At 40.8% G+C, this 20,577-nt stretch overlaps 1 protein-coding gene across 5 annotated transcripts in view; it reads right to left on the reverse strand.

The window, feature by feature from the left end:
• The window catches only part of sl (small wing phospholipase C gamma 1), an 83,773-nt gene that overhangs the window by 21,768 nt on the left and 41,428 nt on the right, over positions 1 to 20,577 (reverse strand). For all 5 annotated transcript variants that reach the window (XR_002683087.2, XM_022840938.2, XM_022840939.2 and 2 more), the window contains exons 4-6: positions 10,102 to 10,247; positions 7,643 to 7,927; positions 1,667 to 1,822 (exon numbers count right to left, since the gene is read on the reverse strand). Coding sequence is in view for 4 of the 5 variants with exons in the window: in XM_022840938.2 (XP_022696673.1) it covers positions 1,667 to 1,822; positions 7,643 to 7,927; positions 10,102 to 10,247 (587 nt within the window). In the remaining variant the exon portion in view is untranslated. The remainder of the gene's footprint in view (positions 1 to 1,666; positions 1,823 to 7,642; positions 7,928 to 10,101; positions 10,248 to 20,577) is intronic.

Here is a 20,577-nt window from a genome sequence, read left to right on the forward strand (position 1 = left end):
AGTAAACTAAGGATCCTGACAACGACCCGCCCGTCTACTTTAACCTAAGCAGGCATCATTTGACGGACTGCCGAAAGACGCCATATCTTATGTTGCCGTTGAGCTACACACGTCACTAACGAAATATAGGGAATACAGGGGCATAACAACTACGGTGACCGTAATGGCCGTAACAGGTTGATCGGGCGACTGGCAGAACAAAGATGTATATCGGAAGAACACCTGAACAAAACTGTGGTTATTCCAGCTGCAACGAGCGCTGCTTGTCCGCGCTCACCATTACGAAGGGATATGGCCTGCGTTTTGTGTTAAGCCGGAAAAAACTTTCTACGACGACAGTCCGTTAGTGGCTGATTAGGCAGCTCCGTCGGAGCGGAACATTCCTCTTAGACACATGGTGACATTGTTAAATGATGACGGAAAAAGCACCGTCGACGATGGCTGGTCGGCCCGGCCCTGCAAGGCCAAACGAGCCTAGGCCAGGCCAAATAGAGTTTGAGGGTTAGAGAAAGCGAAGGACCTGCGCTGTGCTGAGCTAGTGATAGCGGTGGATCTTTCAGCAAGGAAGAAAGAAGTCATCTCTATGCAAAGGATACCCTAGCTTAGCGGCTCTTCACGGTAGTATCATAGTGTTCGCGAGTGCCTCGGAACCTATGTGGGAGGAAGACTGTAACGGCCACCAGCGTTATCCGATTCCAACCCAATCCACATCCCAATGCCAAGCGAAGTAGCTCGCAATTGTCCATCCCTAACGGCTGACAAACACTTCACTGTTGCAGACGTGAAAAAATGCCGGTCGGTTTTCTCCGTTCGCGTGTTATAATTTTGTTTTATTTGCCCTGGGTTAGTTAGACCCTTGTCAACCTCGGCCGATGGAAAGACACAATCCGGCTTGGTGTTCCATTTACAACTGTCTGTCTCTTGATGGTGTCCGCCTTTTCTGTCTTGGCCAAATGTATGCGTGGAAAGTTAATTTAAGAAAACGTGAAGATGGGATTTGAGTCTTTCAAGGAGAAATGTTATGTATCAAATGCCCTTCATAGGACATTTGTCAACACGTCAGAATTCTGTCGTAGTCTTAACTCACCAGAGACAGAGCATAAAAGTAATCGTACTCACAGTATGCTTTCATAATGAAGAACGTTTTAACTGCGTTTGTTCAATTAGAAGAATGCGATTTAAGACGTAAAAAATCGAAATTAATCACTTTTCGTTGCGGTGAAGAATCCTGTAATCAAATCTGTCCAGCTTTAGAATGCAACATGGATTTTTAGTAGTACATACGTCTCTGGATCTGAGCAAAGTAACGGTGTATATTTTCTTCCATATCGAACATCAACAAATACTGGTAGATGCTTAGGTTTAATCCCTGCGATAATGGCTTCCTAAACTCCGCGCCTACTAGATTCAAGGGCATGTCCTGAATTTAAATCCTAAGAAATGGTATGTTTATACATCTATCTTTGTATAATGGCAGTCAACTGTTTCGTGTAATGCGAATGCAGTTTCAAATAGAAACAAAGGCAATAATTTTGACTATATTAACTGTTGTTGGCGAATAGCTAGCTAATCCGTTGAGGAGTCCCGGAATTTTCAAAAGCTTTTTAGAGCTTGCAATGTATCATATATATATGTTTGTTAAAGCTATGTAGCTCGTATGGCATACCGGATCTTCGTGGTTAACGTGTGGCCGTGATAAATGTGGGGCATTCCATCGGGCCCATCCCAGCAGTCTAACTCAATACACCGACAGCCCATACGAAGACACCTTACGTACGCTTCACAAGACGACTCACTCTTCACTTGATCGCCAGTTAAGTACCTGTTAAAGAAAGTCATCTGAGTGAGTCGAAAGAAGCAGTATGATAAGTTTGTTTTTTTTTTTAATACACACGACCGGTTCAGTGTTTAAAGCATGGCTCTAACGAGAAGTTACAAGCGTCTAAACGCGACGTTTGAGTAACCAGATATGACTATCAGCCAATAGCTTGAAAATACACTTTCCACATGTGTAGACGTATTTGTATAGATGCCTAGATCTTTTACCTATAACCTTATTACGTATATAACCTGGTAGGTAACAACAAAAAACATTTAATACAAATAAGTGGCCGACTAGCAATTGATACGCTCATAAATGCCTTTAATTCAATTACATTAAAACATGCTCAAACTGACCTCTGATTGATTCAGAGGTCAAAATTTGGACCCAAAAAGTCAACAAGCAAGGTAATGCATGGTAGCCCCTAACAATGTGATACACGGAAATTTTTCAAGTCGGAACGTAATTTTTTGTCTGATGTTTTTTTGTAGCCTCCAACCGGGATGTCATTGAACAAATACGTATTTCGTCCCGGTGCTTGGTGTTTGAACAAGTGTTAGGATAATACGTATCGGCATTACTCTGCTATCACCACGTTTCAATATATTAGAATCTGTTAAATAGAAAATATTACAAGACCTTTTTAATTCAACGATCAGAAGATTAGGAATACAGATAAATATATAAACATAAATTTGTAATAATATTACTTCTACCATAATTTTATTTCAGTTATTATTTTTACATGTAACTCAAAGCACAGGTTATAAAACTGTGTAAAAGTGCTACGTACCAGACAAATAAGATTCTTGTTGAGTTGGACTTCGTTAACAATTTACCGCGTATGGGCACACGTGTTCCGAAAATGAACTTTCTTTGGAACAAAAGTTGTGGATCGGAAAGTTTACCGATCCGATTTTTGTCGTTTTTCGAATACATCGCCCCTCACAACAGTAATGCGTCGAACAATCGCTAAGCATCAAGGCCGCATAAATCCACCCGTAGACAAAATAATCCTTAAACATTGCCCCCCACTCAATGCTTCACTAACCGAAACAACATCTGCATAAGTAGAATAGAGAATTTCTTATAAAGCACATAAGATAATCAATTTTTTCTAGCTTTTTGTTTGCGATTACGTCTGCTGTACTTAAACTAACCCCGTCTACACGGTGGCTGAATTCGCCAAGTAATATATGCAATGACAAAGAACACAACTTATCCAAGCCGATAGAATTTCATAAGGTATATATTTAATCAAAAAGTAAGTTGCACACACAGTGTATATCAACTGCGAATATCGGCACTTGGCCATTCAGTGCGAATGTGTTCATCGTCCTTAAAGCTGGAAATAGATATAGCTTCACTGCAGAGAAAAAAAAAGCTGGATTTTTTCGAGAATCTTTTTCATTTTCCCTAATGAAGCTGAACGTAAAAGCGTTCAGTAATTGGTAGAATATGTGATCAGCGAATGTTCCTTCAGATGACGCTATAGGTAACTTTTTTTTTCGCATCCATGCACACAACAGAAGGCTCCACCTAAGCCTAACAGTTGAATACCCATTCCGGGCCATCGCACTATACGTGAGCTACGTCCTCTTGTAATGCAGGCAGCCGGAAATTGAAGACGGTAAGCTTCACGCCAGGCCTGGTTCACCCTATGGGGCTCCTTCCCGACACTCATGTGGAGGTTTCGCAGCCGTCAACTTGTCGTTTGATTACCACATCGTATTGATGTGTCAAGCCCAGACGACAAAAACAATATACAGTGGACGTAGCGCAGATGTTTGCGTCAATTTCGGGCGCAAACCATAGTCTTAGCCTCCTAATTGTATTCCAAACGAATAAAATTGCGTCTGGTAGTAATTAAAAAATATGAAATCGTGTGCCATCGATTTTATAATTGAGAAACACGGAAAAAAATTCTCTCCCAATAATTTAGTATTTCACTCGTGAAATCATCTTGTTTAGAGGTGTGTGTTTATTTGGAGTATCGATTAAAAAAGCTATGTTCAGGTATCTTTTTCATAGAGTACAGGTAAGTGCAGAACGATTCCATCAAGGTGGACCTATGAACAATTGAGATTTTGACAAAATGATAACTAGTGCTCAAATTTGACTTTTGAACACTGAGTTTTTGGGAGATCAAGCTTTCGGTTTAAGATTATGGAGCTCTTCGGATGCTAAACAAGGCCCCTTTCTTTATCCACCGCGATCTTTTTGCTGGCTTTAAATAAGGTCGCTTCTATTAACCTACCTCATAATCCCTATCTAACTAATAGTTGTAGAAAGCCAGTTTAAATAATTCCGCGCTAGGCCCGAAACATGACATGCGTTCTATCCCAACCACATTTGACAGTGGCTACGTATATTTAACCTTTACGAACATGTAAAAGCGAATGCGAGATTGTTGTCATTTAAAACAATGGCATATTAACAAGTCTTTCAACCTTTCCCGCACTACGTTTCACAAGAGCAGTGGATGACATAGCCATGGGTAAAATCTATTTCGCTTGCCCAATGACTATCGAACCACAAAACCGAACCTATGTGAGTATTTGAGCGATCAAAATACATACGTAAGTACATACGAGTACGAAAACCTCTCACATCGTTTGTAGAAAGGGAGAATAAAATGAGGAGAACCTTTCTAGTGTTGCTGCGTTCCTGCAACATTGGCAGCCGGTAAGGGACGGTCCTTTATTGCATCTATGTCCTATCGAAGAGCGACTGAGAAGCAGATAACAGCAAACAATGGAATCGCAAATAAAAGACGGCAACAAAGGCGGCACCGTTAACAGCGAAGGGTTAACGTGGTCAGTGATTGATAATGATAGAGGATTTGGGGATATAACAGCGCTTGTTTCTTCCTTTCACATGTCGATGATGACAGTACAAGTCCCGTTACTTTGACTCCGCCCTGCAAAGGGTCGTCATCCGCAACAGCGTTATGCCGCTTGGTGTCGACGGCCAATTATTTAAAGAAAAGTTCAGTAGTTATGTACAGGTAGGCCTAACATGTAATCGGCCTTGGCGGAGGGAATCGTTTATATGTGCATGTTTAGATCGGACGAAGGCTTCTTCCACTCACTTCTCTGGTACCTTTGGTAGATAGTTTAATTGACTCAGGATCAAACAAAAATACTTGCAGATTTACAGAAACTAGCCAGAATGCTATCTATTCAAGGGGTCTCTAATGCCCAAGTATCATATGTTCTCCAATGACGAGAATACTATTAGTCGCTAATTGACTTTAGCTCTAGAGTAATGTGGACGCATCTGCAGTGCTCCCGCACGGCTAATGTATCGGATACATGACCTGTATATGCCGATATACACTCAACGTGTAACAACCTACCCGTTATTACAATCCCTAACGACGAAACCTCGTCATGGATTCTGGACGGCCTGGGCTACGTCCAGGCTTACGTCACCGCGCAGAGGTTTCGTATGTCTATTTTGGTACACACAACACAAACCGCACAATGGGCGGATTTATTTAGAATTATTTATATGTTATTGCGGGTCCCAGCTTCTAGGTGAACTACGGGTGTCAAAACTATGTGCAAGTTTATGAGATGTGCCAGCACATATTATGCACGATATTTTCAATAAAAAGTAGTTTCAAAGTAGGTCGAGATCGCATGCCGTTAAATTCGACGTAATCTTAATCTAAGCATGGCGTAATATCTATGCTGTATATTACGGTGATTCTTCAGCCAAGCTTACTCTGTGCGTGTATCACAGCGTAACTTTGTAAAGTTACGCTCGACTGAAAGATGTGTTGCTCGATCCTTCAAATACCGAAAGACCTTTCGACTCGAAACAGAAAAAACGTACAGATGACCTACTGCTGCAAACTTTTTTGTAGTAGATTCACAAAATTATTTTCCAACCTGTTGGTTGAATACTACTACATCGAAAGTAAGTACCGCACGAAAGTAAGACTGTGCCTTTATTTATTACCGAGGCAAAACGTATTTTTGAATTAACTTGATATTTAGTGTTACCTCTTTCAACACTTCCAACAAATATTATTAGACTTGAACGCAACCATTACTCCTGAGAGTTTTATGTATTTTTATTATTAATTAGTATTAAATTATTATTATTATTATTTATGTTTAGAATATATGAATGTATGAACTGAAAATTTAGCGTTCCCAGATTGGTGTGCCCGATCGGAAAAGCTGCCCGGCGATGGCACTGCAGCGCATGACGTTGTATCGTACCTGAGGCATACTGCATCATATCGTGCGTAGAAAGTCATAATGTATAAATCAACAACAGTTTTATGACCTTTTCTATTCTTCGCTCTAGGGCATACCCAGCTTAAACACTGATAATAAGCAATTATGACTGAAGCCAAATGTATGTGCTGTTATGGCGCGTACCGATAAATATATCACGGACAAAATATTTTCGTCGTTACGAGGAGACTATGTAATGGGGGCACGGACAAGGTAGTCGACGTGGCGGGGCGTTCGACAGAGAAGGGGGGCTCGCGTTGGCGTTGGTTCAATAATTTCTGCCAGGTCCATCCTAATATGGGTTCGAATCCACTTTGGGTAACACCGAAACGGGGGGACAGCTCGAAACAAATCTATTCGAGCACTTTCCACGAAAAAGACCACCTCACGCGTCAGAATATTATGCGCGCATCTGAAGAGGTGATGAAAACCTATGCGCTTATACGGAATAGACACTTGTTAAAGCGCATTGAGTCGCTGTTCCTCATCTAAGCAAGATTTAGACACAGGGCCAGGTGTTTCTAGGTATGTACTCGTAAACAAGCTCCTGTGTGGAGCCAAGGGAACATCGCGCCATTGGGGACTGCGCAAGCCTTAGCTGAAACCGCAATCCTGCTGTGCTATTCCGGGAAGATAGGTGAATATGCAGGCATTCAAAATATTGCACAGCGGGTACTGACGCACTCTCACATCGACCTCGGCGTATATCCTCAGGTCGGAAACAAAGTGGCTTAGCCTAAAAATTACCGAAATTCAGCGCCGACAGGGCCAAACACGCTTAGTTGAACGTCCGCACTCCCCTATTCAAAAGAACCCTTAGGGTAGGGAAGGGATTCGATTGAACAAACAGAACAGACTTCGCAGTGTTCCAAAGATGGTACGAGGATCCTGTGAGTGATCGAACAACGTCGCTATAGCAGACTTTGGTCAGATTTTAAGCTGGTGTCATTGCATGCCTGAAGGTTAGGGCCTTTGAAAGGATTAGGCCAAAGCATGAACGGTCTATATGTTGGGACACATAGCGGATAACGCGGCCAACTGCTACAGCGCGTATCAATGAAAAGTTCTAAATACAGAGCGAATGTATATACGTTGTATATATCATTAATGTTGTCGATAAAACCTGTCTCCGAACTGTTCCGCAGCTCTTAACTCTTCAGCATTCACTTTTGTAGCCTTCGACAACTCGTTCAAAATTTCCTCTTATGATTTCTTTAGTTAGTGGCTCCCAGTGTTTCCGGTAGTAAATCTTTTACTGATTTTATGCGGCAAGCTATCTCTGCTACTGTAGGTCGATTATAAGGCTCATACACTAAAATTATTCGAATTTTCAGATTTTCACTAGTTAACTGTAACACACCTGTTAAACTCACCTAACTGCATGATCTCAGACTTAAAAATATACAAGTTCTTCTCGAGTGCAAAAAAAAAAAATTAACGTTTATATACTGATCCAGGTACCGTGCATTGTATGCGGATCGAATACGCGTTAAAGTCGACCATTCACTGATATTACACTTGTTGTCGTTTATGCTAGCAAAAGTTAACGAAGAACAATGATGTAACGTACGTATTGTGACTAGATGAGATCCAATAATGGGTAAGTGGCTTGGACATGTCTTGGTTGAGTTCGCATTTGGTAACATCAAGAATTTGATTTTCCTTCGAGAATAGAGAGTCAACAAACTCCTGCTGTGTAAAGTACGGTTCCTGGGTCTCCCGTCTAGCGTCCTGAAGAAAGTTACGCATTCGCGCAGAGATGAGATTATCATCAATGGGTTCCTTTTGAACCGTCAACAAGAAGTTGCAGAACGATCGAACCGTCACGATTTTGTTGTCGTCGTTGACGCAGCTCCTGTAAAAGAGGAAACAAAAAAAATAAAAGATAGTTTTAAAACAAGCGTAGAACTAGCTAGTCAATCTTATGGGTGAAGATCCAGAGAGCAAGAGCGGCCTTTTCTTAAACTTCAATAAGAGATTTACGCAAAAATTATTGCTAAGAATACTATTTTTCTGTACGTGCGAAACGAGTACGGGTCGCTTATGCGATATAAAAACGCTTTTCTTCAATGTTTGCTGCCAAATTGCGTCATGCAAGTGGCAATGGCGGTACGAAGTTAGATGTTTGTATATTTGCTCTATTAAGGGAAACCATATATACATCGAAAATCATTCTGGTAATAAACGGCATTGATTTGTCCGCTATAGATTCCTTAACAACTTAGAAAGAAAAGCAAAAGAAAACTTTGCAAATCTATGAAGTGCTCCGGATCCAAAACGGGGCGTAGGCACAGTTCTTTTTGTGTTAGGGCGAACAAACACGGCCTTGCTTGACGGCAGTCCCGGGCGTTAAAGTCGAAACATTTACTCATTATATAGATATAAGGAGGTCGCCGACTGCGCTAACATTGCTCTTAGGCGTTGAAAAAAATCTTTTTTCTGATTAGTCGAACAGGGTGCGATCATAGTTAGCAATGCACTTCTGGTACAAGTTCTGCCAAATACGCTCCATGTGCATAAAACTACTTTGTTGAAAAATCCCTGCGTTTACTGTAATGTTTCTGAAAGAAAGATAACGAGAAGCTACAAAACAAAACTAGAATACGACCAGGCCGTGAAAGTTGTGGAAGGACAAGAAAATCCCTTAATAGCACCTTATGGACTTCTGAAGGTGGTCGCGACGCTACGCGGTAAGACACGAGGGACCTTTAAAATAAAAGGCGATCTTCGATAGTCCACTGTATCGCAGTGCATGCCGTTGGGTATTGGAAGGCTTTATATAGATGTGTTCGATTGATGTTGTAGAGGTCAAAAACGGATTGAGCTTTTATAAAGGGAGCTACAAGAGGTAGTAACCTTATTATAAGACCGAAGACAAACGAGGTTATTCGACAGAGAGGAGAACTCGCATCATGGCGGAAACGAAAAACATCAGAAAAAAAGCGAAAGCTTCGAAGCCAGAACAACATCGATTAAAGTCTATGTAATTGTTAGTACATAACTGGACTATTTAGATATGGCTGCGTAAGCGCATTTAGTGCCAGTCATATATTACGGTCTCATTAAACTCAAGGTAAAATTCCATAATACTTAAAACATAAATGAGAATGAAATATTATTCATATTAGACTGAAATGGTCGTTTATCAAGTTGATGAGTATACCATCGACTTTGGGTTTCGCTTTTTCTATAATGTTATACAGGTTAGTGTGATTATAGCGTATGATCTTGGTTTCCATTTGTTGAAAAGAAAATAGTTACGTCTGGACTAGCCCAACTTACTGTCTGTTTCTATTTAGCATAGTGGTGAAATTCGCATGACGAGCTTCTTGCAAAGGAACAATTTCCAAAAACTCCATCAAGATAAGTGATTTTGGTCATCTAATGCCTCGTCCAATAGAGACTAGGTGTGTTTCATCTCATTTATGGGACATCATTCTTGAAAAAAATTTTTACCGACGTGTGACTTATGTAGTTCTTTTTCTTCGCTAATCTGTTATTAAAGATATGTGTGTTTTTTTTGTATACTATCATCCTCGATCATTACGTACCTGGCCATTTAGGCAACAATATCCACAAGCCGTTGTTTACTATGTGAGAGGGTAACCTCTTAACCAGTTTTGTGAAGCTAACTCCCCGATACTTTGCAGATCTGCGAGTATGTTTGCCGATATCATTAGAATTCCACGCCAGGAATTACCAAACCACCTTTTCAGAATCATATTTGAACTTTTCAAGAAGTCGTCCTATTTTATAATTTTTTACTTTCAGGGGCCGAAAAGCAGTTTTGTAACTTAGAACCATCCATATGAGGTTAAACATAATTTGAAGGACAAACTGAAGAAACCCTCAGTCTCCTTCACTTGCATTACTCAACAACACAGCAACAAACTCACAGATAATATCTTCTATATGAGGCGGCCTTAATGGAAGGCTATGATTAGGAAATTCAATGAAAGTGCGAGATCAATCGTTCGAACGGTGTAGACGGATGGACGTGGGTGGCCTATTAAATGAAGCGTTACTTACTTAAGTGTTTCTGGAAGCAGTCGATCAGAATTCATGAGGCTGTGGTAGAAATGGACGAAGCCGTCATATCCAATCTCTCCAAGTGCTTTCGTGTCCACTAATTGAAACAACTCCTTTAACTTGCTTGTGGACAACTTGCAGTTGATCTGAAACAGTAGCAAACATCAGAAATAAAATCATAGCGTAAAGAGTTTACGGTAGCTTACAGTATTACAGTGGTCGCACTCATTCTTTGGGCTTACATTGTGCCATCCTTATTGCCTATACAGCGGCCCAAGAATGCATACACTATCTAACGGGCCATAACTTTCACAGTTCATTTTCTCTATGATATAATAAATTGGAAATAATAATTACTCAGGATTAACTTTTAAACAAAGACGACTGCTTTTGCAAAAGACAATCACGAACAATTAGGTCACATTAAAGTCTCCTCCTTAAAGTGTACTGGGCTACACGGAACGATCGGAAGACGCCTCGCGTATTTCCTAGCAGACTCGCCAACGCTGTCTGAAAACCTGCGCTGTCGCCCAGCCTGGGCTCCCAGCAACGGTACCTTTTAGGGCCAGCCTTAGAAACCGAAAGTTCGCGGAGATCAATGGAAATTTGTCTTCCTTGGCTGCAATGTAAAACTGCGAGCGGAAATGTATAAACAGGCTAAACAGATATTTCGCCACCCGATACGCCGTGCATGGACTCCACCGCAGATTCTGCAGGGGACCGGGTTACTAAGAGCCTTACAATATAAGTAAACGCTTCAGATGCGTGGGAAGTCGTGACAGAGATCATCATGCCACTCGTTGACTTCTAATACTATCTTCAGGGTATCTGATAAATCTCCTAAATTAGTTTAACTAAACTTATATAATCCACATGACGCAAGATATTTTAATGGGTCTACATATTCATTGTGATCTCGAAAGTAGTTGACTACTACATAAGTAGGCGAGTAAATAAAGATCGATTAAACATTTATTTTGCGATACTGTTAGAAGTATAAAACTGTATCAGAAATACTGTATAAGTTATGTTGGTTGTTTCAGGTAGATTACCTACGCGGTTTACAATGGATCGGATTAATGGAACTACTGAGAATGTTCATAGTCAGTGCTCCAGACAAGCACGAACATCACAGAATTTCGCCAGCCAAAAAAAAAAAACACTGTTCGAAAGCTATGGCGAAACGTCCCAAAAATCCACGACCAAATCATAAGCCTACCGCATCTTACGACGTTCTCAATAGAAAAGCTAAAATGCTATCAGTGAAAATAACCGGCATGAAAGAAAACGATTTTCTAAATGTCAATTACGCACGTTTAGGGACAAATTATTTGGAGCAATGAAGCTATAGTCAAATACAAGGGCACAATAATCAACATTATCGCGCAGAAAGACCATGTAAGCTCGCCGGGACCTATATTGTGGCGGGGCATTTCAAGCAGAGGACTAATTGAAAACAACGACTCGTGCTAATGGCTTTAATTAACAGCAAGAAACTATTTTACCGTACGTTCGGAAGGACCTAGATGAAGATTGCAACTTTTATTTCCGACAGAACAAAGCACCTGGCCACTATCATCGTGACGTAAGAGATGATTTTGGTGAGAATCTTCCAAACAAATTGTTTGAGTCGAGGGATCCCATGAAATAGCCTGGCCGTTTTTCCGACTCGACGTCAATCGATTCCTTCTTGTAAGGGTACATTAAAAATAAAGTCGAAGTCTCGGATGGTGGAAGATGTAAAGGCCGGAATCAAGAGAAGCTTCGCCGAAGCCAAATGTTTGTTGGTGTTGTGAATCAGCAACCCGCTGTGCATCGACCGCAACTTCACGTATTTGACTAAAAAGAAAAATCATAATTTTTATGTAAATTCTTCTGCAATTTAAATATGAATCGTATGTTAATGAAATTAGGAAGGTATAAACATTCAAACTGTTTTTGAGATAACTGATGTATGAATAAATGCGACCGCACATAACAGAGGCGGTTAAATTTAAACGTGTTGAGTACAGGCTCCATACGTAAGCGTATTCTTTTGGGTCGTCTGAAAAATTAAACTGACCTAAAATGTAGGTCTTGCTGTGCTTCCAGATTGAACTGTGAACCAGCTCGTAGTCTCTTATTCGACTTGCGTTAATTATCAGTGGAGAATTGGCCAGACGAACGACGAAATCGTTGAATACGCTCTACCTGCCTGTCTGTGTTTTAGCGCATCAAACCTCTCGACACCACGTGGCTGGTAGGGTCCGTTAAACATTCAGGCATTGAACACCATCAGCCTTCTTTGTCATTACTCCTCCGAAACCACCCAGAAATTCATTACTCAACGATTGTACATACCTCTATTTTACGTTCTGACTGACTTAATCATTAACCTTTCACGATTCTGTTGACGAAACAACTGCGACTTATCCGCCTCCTCACGTCGCACAGAACCCCTGCGGAGAGTAGACTCGCATTAAAATAGTAGACCGTTGTTTCCGTTATTCATCTCCGCAACGGAGTAACTCTTAGGGGAGCCATCGGCCTCAGTCTGATACCCTGGTTGCGAACAGCGACGTGCGTTAACATGGCTCGTTCTATGGAACCGCCACTGATCTGTGTTCAGTGCAGACTTGCAACCAGACGTAGATCGGTGGACCAACTGGATAACTGATGAAATTGCTACTGTGTGATCTTACTATGATGGGCGGAACGAGTAGCTAGAGTATTTTGCCATCCCGTTTCTTGCTTGCCCCCTAATAAGATGCCTAGGGCGCCGGACACCCTAAAGACTCACGGTAAACGCCACCAGTTCGAGGTAGAGTTAAGGGTCAATGGCGGGCGGACCGTGTACACGTCACTCAGGCGGGCAAACAGACATTGAGACAATACGGTGTCCATACAACGCAAAAAACACTAACAACCAAAACCTGACCGGTCTGGTAATGGTAATATGATAGAAGACATTCAAACAAAATTGAATACAAGTACGATAGAATAAATAGAAATATGGTAACAATATACAGAGTAAGAGATGTACAACATACCTTCAGCACCGAATAGTCTCCTATCGTGCCGACGTTAGTGCAGTGTTACGCACACAACAAAGTATGGATTCTACTTGGTTTCAATAAAGTCCAACAAAAACTGACGAAGAAAGAAATACAATTTCTCTGCTCACAGCTGACTGACACACTTTCAAATGGCAGAGTTCACGCTCGGGGAAGCTGTGTAAGTTTCAAGCTGGTAAATCTAGCCGGTAACAAAGGGTACACAATAAAATAATGTGAAGAATTTGACTGGGCCTGGTCTTTGTCGGTCAGGTTAAGTGCTTGCTTCCTGACTCTAACATTATCAAGCAGTCCTTTAATTTCACAATCGATGTCATGGTTGGTAGAGGAGCGTTGTCCTGATTTCAGTAGGTAAACGATGTTAAACAATGCTAAAAGGTAACAGAATAGTTATATATATATCGTTACATGAGCTACACCAAACGGCCACCGTAATGCCGTTTCGATAATGGCTCAGGATAGACTTAATTCTCCGCATAATGATTTTTAAAAGCTACACGTAAGCATTTTTTATATTAGGTACTTACTTCTAATTCAGGCAGTACTGCTACGGTGAAGTACTTCATAAATTGACATTTGATCGAATCGAGAATACTGTTCAAGTAGGCAACGCTTCCTTACCGGCAAACGAAGACGAAAGCGACATATTTGGACTCAGGCGCGCGAAGGCCTCGTACGCAGTTCAGCATCATAGTGGTATATCGGTAGAGACCTTTTTCCCTGCTAACCTTTCTGTAAATCTTAGCGCGCATTTCGCGAAATACCACTGCAGAACGATGCGAAATTTGAACCAAAGGCAACATAGTTGAAGTTTGAGATCGGCTCCCGAACATTCAGGAATCGCTTGATAGCCAGAGATGAAATAAACACGCAATGCAAACGCCGTCGAGGCTTTGGCACGATAGTCTTCGAAATATCCATGAATATAATAACATAACCGCCATGGCCAAAATCAAAATGAGCACTATACCACAATAATATTGACTTCTTCAATGGCCTATTCCGAATAACAGCAAACAGCAGGGATAGCGGCTGACTTATCGAGTCAATTTGTCCGCTTGCGTAATATATGAATCGGTATAATAGCACGTTCCTTAAATATGTAATTGTCAAGAATAAGCAACTACGGAGCACGAAAACGATTTCTTTTCATTTTACAGTGTCCGTATATATGAAGTTTGACTGAGGTGGTAAATCAGTATTAATCATCTCCCACTCACAACGGGCCTAAAGATATTCGATGTGATGGACCCTATTCTATACACGGAAAACAGATCATTTTGCCAGCAATAGGCAATGTATTGATAGTTAAGTAGGCCGACCAAATGTAAGTGCACGAGTTAACAAGTTGCCTTTCAATTGACGGATTGGTGTCTAAAAAGGCCTAAAGCAAATTAGGCTTCCACAGTTCCACAAACTAACTTAGGGACCCTTAAAACAGAACTTTCACCTGTCATATGCCCCAAGCATCTGACAATGCCCTGGCAACGAATTGACAATGAACGCTTATGCCACCCCAAAAATTTCAAAATTTACGTCTGTCAATATTATCTAATTCATCCCACAGTACGTTTAGTATCCACGAGATGAAGTAAAACTTACATTCTATCAAAAGTTTAGCTCGCAAAAATCTTCTGAAAACTGAAGTAGACGCTTGTTAGTCTAAAATAAAGCAGTTAATACCATATTTATTAAACTGTGCTCGTCTTAAATCTAGCTTGACTATGTAACTACTCAGAGCATGGAAGAACATGAAAATAACTAAAATCATAAGTGAGCCATGTCGTAGCCATGCGTACATATATGTTTCGAGTTACATCGTTGTTATTTCACGTTTTCCACATAACTGCACATACTTCATGGAAAATAACATGGCAGATCGTACATTTTAGTGGAGAACGAAAAAGCGCAAAAATCTCTGATCGTGAAATGATGTAATCCAGTAAAAACTCGTCACCATATATATATATATATATATATATATATATATATGTAGCCTGACACGTTGCTTAGCTTCGGTGATCCTCTATAAGAAAAAGTGTCTAATTATATATGTTAGCTTTCGATTAATGCTTGACTGTCGACGCTTCGTCTTCAACGCTTCTGTTTCCTTGTCGGGCTAACCGGGCTATGCATAAACAGGCCCAAATAATGAAAGCAGGACTTCACGATGGCAATAGCATCAGTGATAGTAGTATAGACAAGGACGGCTACGAGAAGCTTTTGCCAGGTTCCTACTTCTGTGTTTCACAGCTCCTTGTATATTTGCCTACGCTTCAAGTGAAATCCTTTTTCTTTGTCCTCGTTTCTACAGTCGGCCGTGCGAATCTCCTATTGTCACTCAGAGTGAAGCGATCGACGGTCGGTTCGTATTCTAATAATACCTCATTGACTAATCCAATCAGCATTTCGTTAAGGCCACAAAGCAGCGCAAGCGTTTGCCTCGTTCCATATCGTCTTTTTCCTTTTCCATCAATGAGAAGTTCATGAAAATGGGACGACTTCTTCTTTTTCCTGCTCTTTTTTGTTAGGCGCACATTGATGATGAACCGGATACGATTCACTGACTGACCGAATTGCTTGATGCCTTACGGCTTACTGCCGGTAGCGCCAGCGGCGTGGGCTGAGACACCTGCGTACTCGCATCAAACCTTTCTTGTCCTTTGCCATTTAGCCTGCTCTTTCTCAGCATTTTATTCTTCATTCAAATTTTGCACTGACGGGTGAAAAATGTTTTCGTGTCAATCACAATTGAAAGAACAGCGGTGGCTAATAACACTAAAGGTATCGGTAACATCAGGCAGACGTGAAATTAAAACCGAGCTGAACGCTGATGGGGGACAAATCGATCGTGGTAAGCAGTCAACTCATTTCAAACCTACTTAATATTTAGTAGCGCCTCTTTTACACGCAAGTACACAACAAGTGTTATCCTAAAAGGACTCTGGGGACTAGTGACCATGATATTTACCGGTTATATCTTTCGGATGGATATAGAAAATGTACGCTGCCCATGTGTATAAGCATACATAGGTCTCAGCGGACCAGCCTAGCAAATCATGTATACTATTTGTTGCATTGTTTGATCGTACTATTTTTACTCTTGCTTGGCCGTATAACTTGATGAAGTGAACGATATGCAAATTGAATTCGATGCGTGTAAAAGTCATGGTTTGTTCACTTTGTCAGGTGTTTATCTTGGTTCAAAGAGTAAAAAACGGACATGAGCGACCCAGTGAAACTCTCTCTTGTCAGCCTTTTAAAGAACGACATCGCTTTACAGATTATTATAATGTATAAGGTAATGCAATGATAAACCGTGCTGTCACTTTACGCTTAATCTTACATTGTTTCACGGCTGGAGAATGACAAAAAAAGGATCGCCTCGAAATCTTTGGCTGGTACCGTTGGAACGTGTACCCTATGTTTTGTAAGAGCGATTATTTTTTGTCTGACATATTGTACCGGACTACACAACGTTTATTCTGTTTCTTCTGTATTTAGCGTATTCAGTTATTTCCTCTTTGTGAATAAGTCCTCTCCATGAATCTTTTTTTAGGTGTAGAGTCAGCGACTGCCGTCCCTAAGGGTCTAGACGAAGTGGGTCTTGTTGAAATTACTTTAAGGTTTCTTTAACAGGCCTATAAAGCCATACAAAGAGCTATTAATCGTAACAATGTTTTCCCATTGTCCTTTTATTACTAGTAACCACTTCCTAATATTTGCTAGCTTTTCTTAACTATTAATAATAATCACTAATAGTTAAGGAAAGCAGCTTGCATATTGATTATGTTTATCACTGCACTACACTCAAAAAAAAGGGGAGAATTGGCTATCTAAAGCAAGCTGTCCCATAAGCGTATAGTTTTGTTGAACATAAATTTTCGTAGCATCAGTTGCAGGCAACATTTTTGCTCATATTGATCGAGCTTATTACTCATCTACAATGCTTATCTTCGATGTTCCGATTCGAAATTTCGCATCCACCAACCGTTACGTAACAAATTAGACGTTGGAGTAGTCAAACGCGCGTATCCCATACGTGAGTCATTCCTACTGCATCTAGCCGATTGTCAAAGTTTACCTTCTGAAACGATGATTGCTCTGTTGACTGGAAGCGGCGTTGCAGGAGGTGCCCACTTTGCCTCGTGTCGGTGTGTCTAGATGCTGCCGCCAAATGGTAATCGTTTTCCATTTAAGGAAGGAGCGAAAGGGTGTTATAACCAGGTCGCGGTGGCTGGCAGCTCCACGGGTCGAGGTGGCCGAGAAACGAGTCGAGCTAATCTCATAGAATGTTCATAGTGCTCTCTATAGACCCGTCATCTCGGTGATAGGGACACTCAAAGATTATTTGCTCTACGTAGAATATTCCTATATACATGTATAGAGTAATGTCACGTATTACTTTGTGACATGATATACATCGTGACGATGGCTAACCTACTGCACTGTGTATACGCTCCGCATTTCCGCTTCGAAATTGCCCGACAAAACGCACTATCGGGGCGTTACAGTGTTACGGGAAGACCTATGCTGAATTCTACAAACGTATGCTTTCTTCGTTTCTTCACACCTGTCGTATAGAGTATAGAGTATATGATGATATAACACAAACTATGGCTCACGGGCAATGATTCTTAGTCTCAACTGTATTTCACCGATTCGAGCAAGTAGCTGACACTAGCTCTTTAGTGCACCGTTACGATCGCTAGTAAAACGTGTCCCTTGATTTAGAAAAAGCTCAAAAATAAAGATGTAATTAATAAGGATAAAAAGTAGCCACAAACGAGAGACAACAGCTTCAATAACGAAGCAAATCATTACCCAGGGCTTTAACGACGTCACTCCAAATCGGTAGTATGAACGTTCAGTACCAAATATGGCCACCGTTTATATCAGTTTAAATTTGAAAGCCCACGAAAACAATGCATCCCTTTGCTGCTAGCAATGATTATGTGCCCCATTTTAACGACTCTAAAAATACTATCGACTTCGGAGCAATTTTGGGGTTGTTAGTAAGCAACGTAATGATCAATAGAACTCGAGTATTCTCCCAAATTATCGACGCACAGAGATAGCGGTCACACCGATTACGAGGTAAATACATACGCGGAATTATTGATATACTTTCGATTGTTATAAATAGCTTTGTAGCATGACTACTGAATTAATAGAATAATATATTTGCAATAAAAAGGGGATTTATGCTTTCTTAGTCTTTTAACTTACTTCACAAAGGTAAAAATTCTCCGCAGTTACGGACCCTTTAGTGCAATTATTCTATCTTTCCCGCTGTAGTATGCCCCCAAAGATAAGCTCTTATTTCTTCTTGGTATGCAGAAACTGAACTTTAACAAATACATTAACGAACAAATCTCTAAAAGGAACTACGTAGAGTATGGACCTCTACTTCCCTCGGGCCGAGTTTGGTACATCTAGTACTCTTATGAACATTCATTGCAATCACGGCACATCGTCAACATCCAAAATGGCTATCCTGAGCCCGTTATTCTCACACTCAATTCAAAATTTCCCTCTTTTGGTGAAGCAAGAGTTTTCTCCGACTCGGTGGGCCCTCTGTAGAAGTTGCCCTGCCGACCTCTGCTGATCAGATACAGCCGGATGCGCTTATACTCGAAAAGAGAAATGAGTACTTTTTGTCCGGCAGCTCGATAAAATACGGAGACGAATACAGGCAAAACTGACATTTACACAGATACACTCACGAGGCAACAGGCACAAAGACGCTTGCTGTTAACCGTCAGGCACGAGCCGAACGACGAAATGTTGCCTCATTTTTTCCTGCAGTCATCTGTTTCTTCCTATTCCGGTATATGTAGACGTGGGAAAAGAGAAGCTGTCTATGCACATCATTTATTCTGTGGGAGAAGTGGTAGATACAGAATGAAGCCGTAAATGCTATGCACTTGACTCGGATCGGTCGCACTTTACAACGATATGGAGCGGCGTGTCGTTATATCTACGACATGCGCATGGCGTGCCGACCCGGCTACCGCTATCGTGGACGCTTCTTCCGGGCCACCAATCCCATTTCAGCATCCTGGGACCCTATATATTGAACGCATAGCCATACATATATACATATATAAACACAAAATATTAGAAAAAGTATCTGCTGCTGCAACATTATCACAAAGTATATTTCACTCACACACGAGGATGGATATACATGGTGGCGCATGTAAACCGAAAATCTTTCTTTGGCTTTTTTTAAGACTCTACCCTAAAGGAAGCAGATAATTTAACGATGTCTTTTAATTGCGCTAAAAGTCATTCCTGATGACCATGCTTGTTCAGTATAAGCACAACCCATTGCGATTACAGTTTCAGGAAACTGAAACTACTACTACTACTACTTATTTCAAGAAGCATTATTCTTCTGAGTAAATTCTAGTCGAGTTACATTTAGGATAGAAAGTAGGCCCAGGAAATACAGCAGCTCAGACTAGCCCAAAAGTTTGAAAAGAATGCAAGCGCAAAAAGTCTGGAAAAGACTGACCATTGCAACATATCTGGACGATACCAATGGCTTTTTAAGCTATTTTGATGAATTTTTGGATCCTCTATTAACTATCCTACGACTTGTCTCATAGAAGCTTTTATTGAATTTTTGGATCCTCTATTAACTATCCTACGACTTGTCTCATAGAAGCTTTTATTGAATTTTGTAAAAACCGCATGGAGACTGGCAGTAATGTTTTAAGCATAAACAAAAGCTTTTTTTTATTATTTTGGTGACAATTAGTCCAGCGCGGAAAGATTGGATAATAACTGATCTTCGCTCGACTTCCGGAAGCGACGCAGCGTTGTACGCCATGACGGTTTTGTTGTCTTGTTTTAAAAAGAATTGGCTTTTGTTTGGTACGCACTAGGTACCCAAAGTTTTCCTTAATCTAAAGATACTATCCTGTACATGTACAGGTATATTAAGCGAGTCTTGCTAAACACATATGTAGAAAGCATTACTAACATAATCTATCTGTGTGTTGCTAAAAGTCTGTGTCTGTTTGTCAAAGCCAATACAATCCCTTGAAGTGGTTGGATTGGGCTGATTTTGTAAAAACTGTTTGAGTTCTGCGTCAGAACAATGCGCGCGAAAGATGAAGCTGATTGAACAAACTTTACTTTGAATGGCAAAGTTGTTTTTTTCCTATAAATAATAAGGTTAATTTGACTGGTTGGTGAACTGACGGCTATAATTTCCTTCCAATTTTCTATGTTTAAAAACAAGACCGCGCCTGCATCAACAAACACCAAAGCGGCCGCCATCTTTTGTCCACACTTTTTATACTCACCAATCTTCAACATGAAAAGTGTATTGCGTCAACAGGTGTACTACACTCGTGCTTGTTTATCGTAAAAAGCTATGTTTAGTTCATGGGGAAAGCTGTACGCCGTTTGA

This window comes from Varroa jacobsoni, unplaced genomic scaffold (genome assembly GCF_002532875.2).
Source record: "Varroa jacobsoni isolate VJ856 unplaced genomic scaffold, vjacob_1.0 scaffold_898, whole genome shotgun sequence".
NCBI classification, from domain to species: domain Eukaryota; kingdom Metazoa; phylum Arthropoda; class Arachnida; order Mesostigmata; family Varroidae; genus Varroa; species Varroa jacobsoni.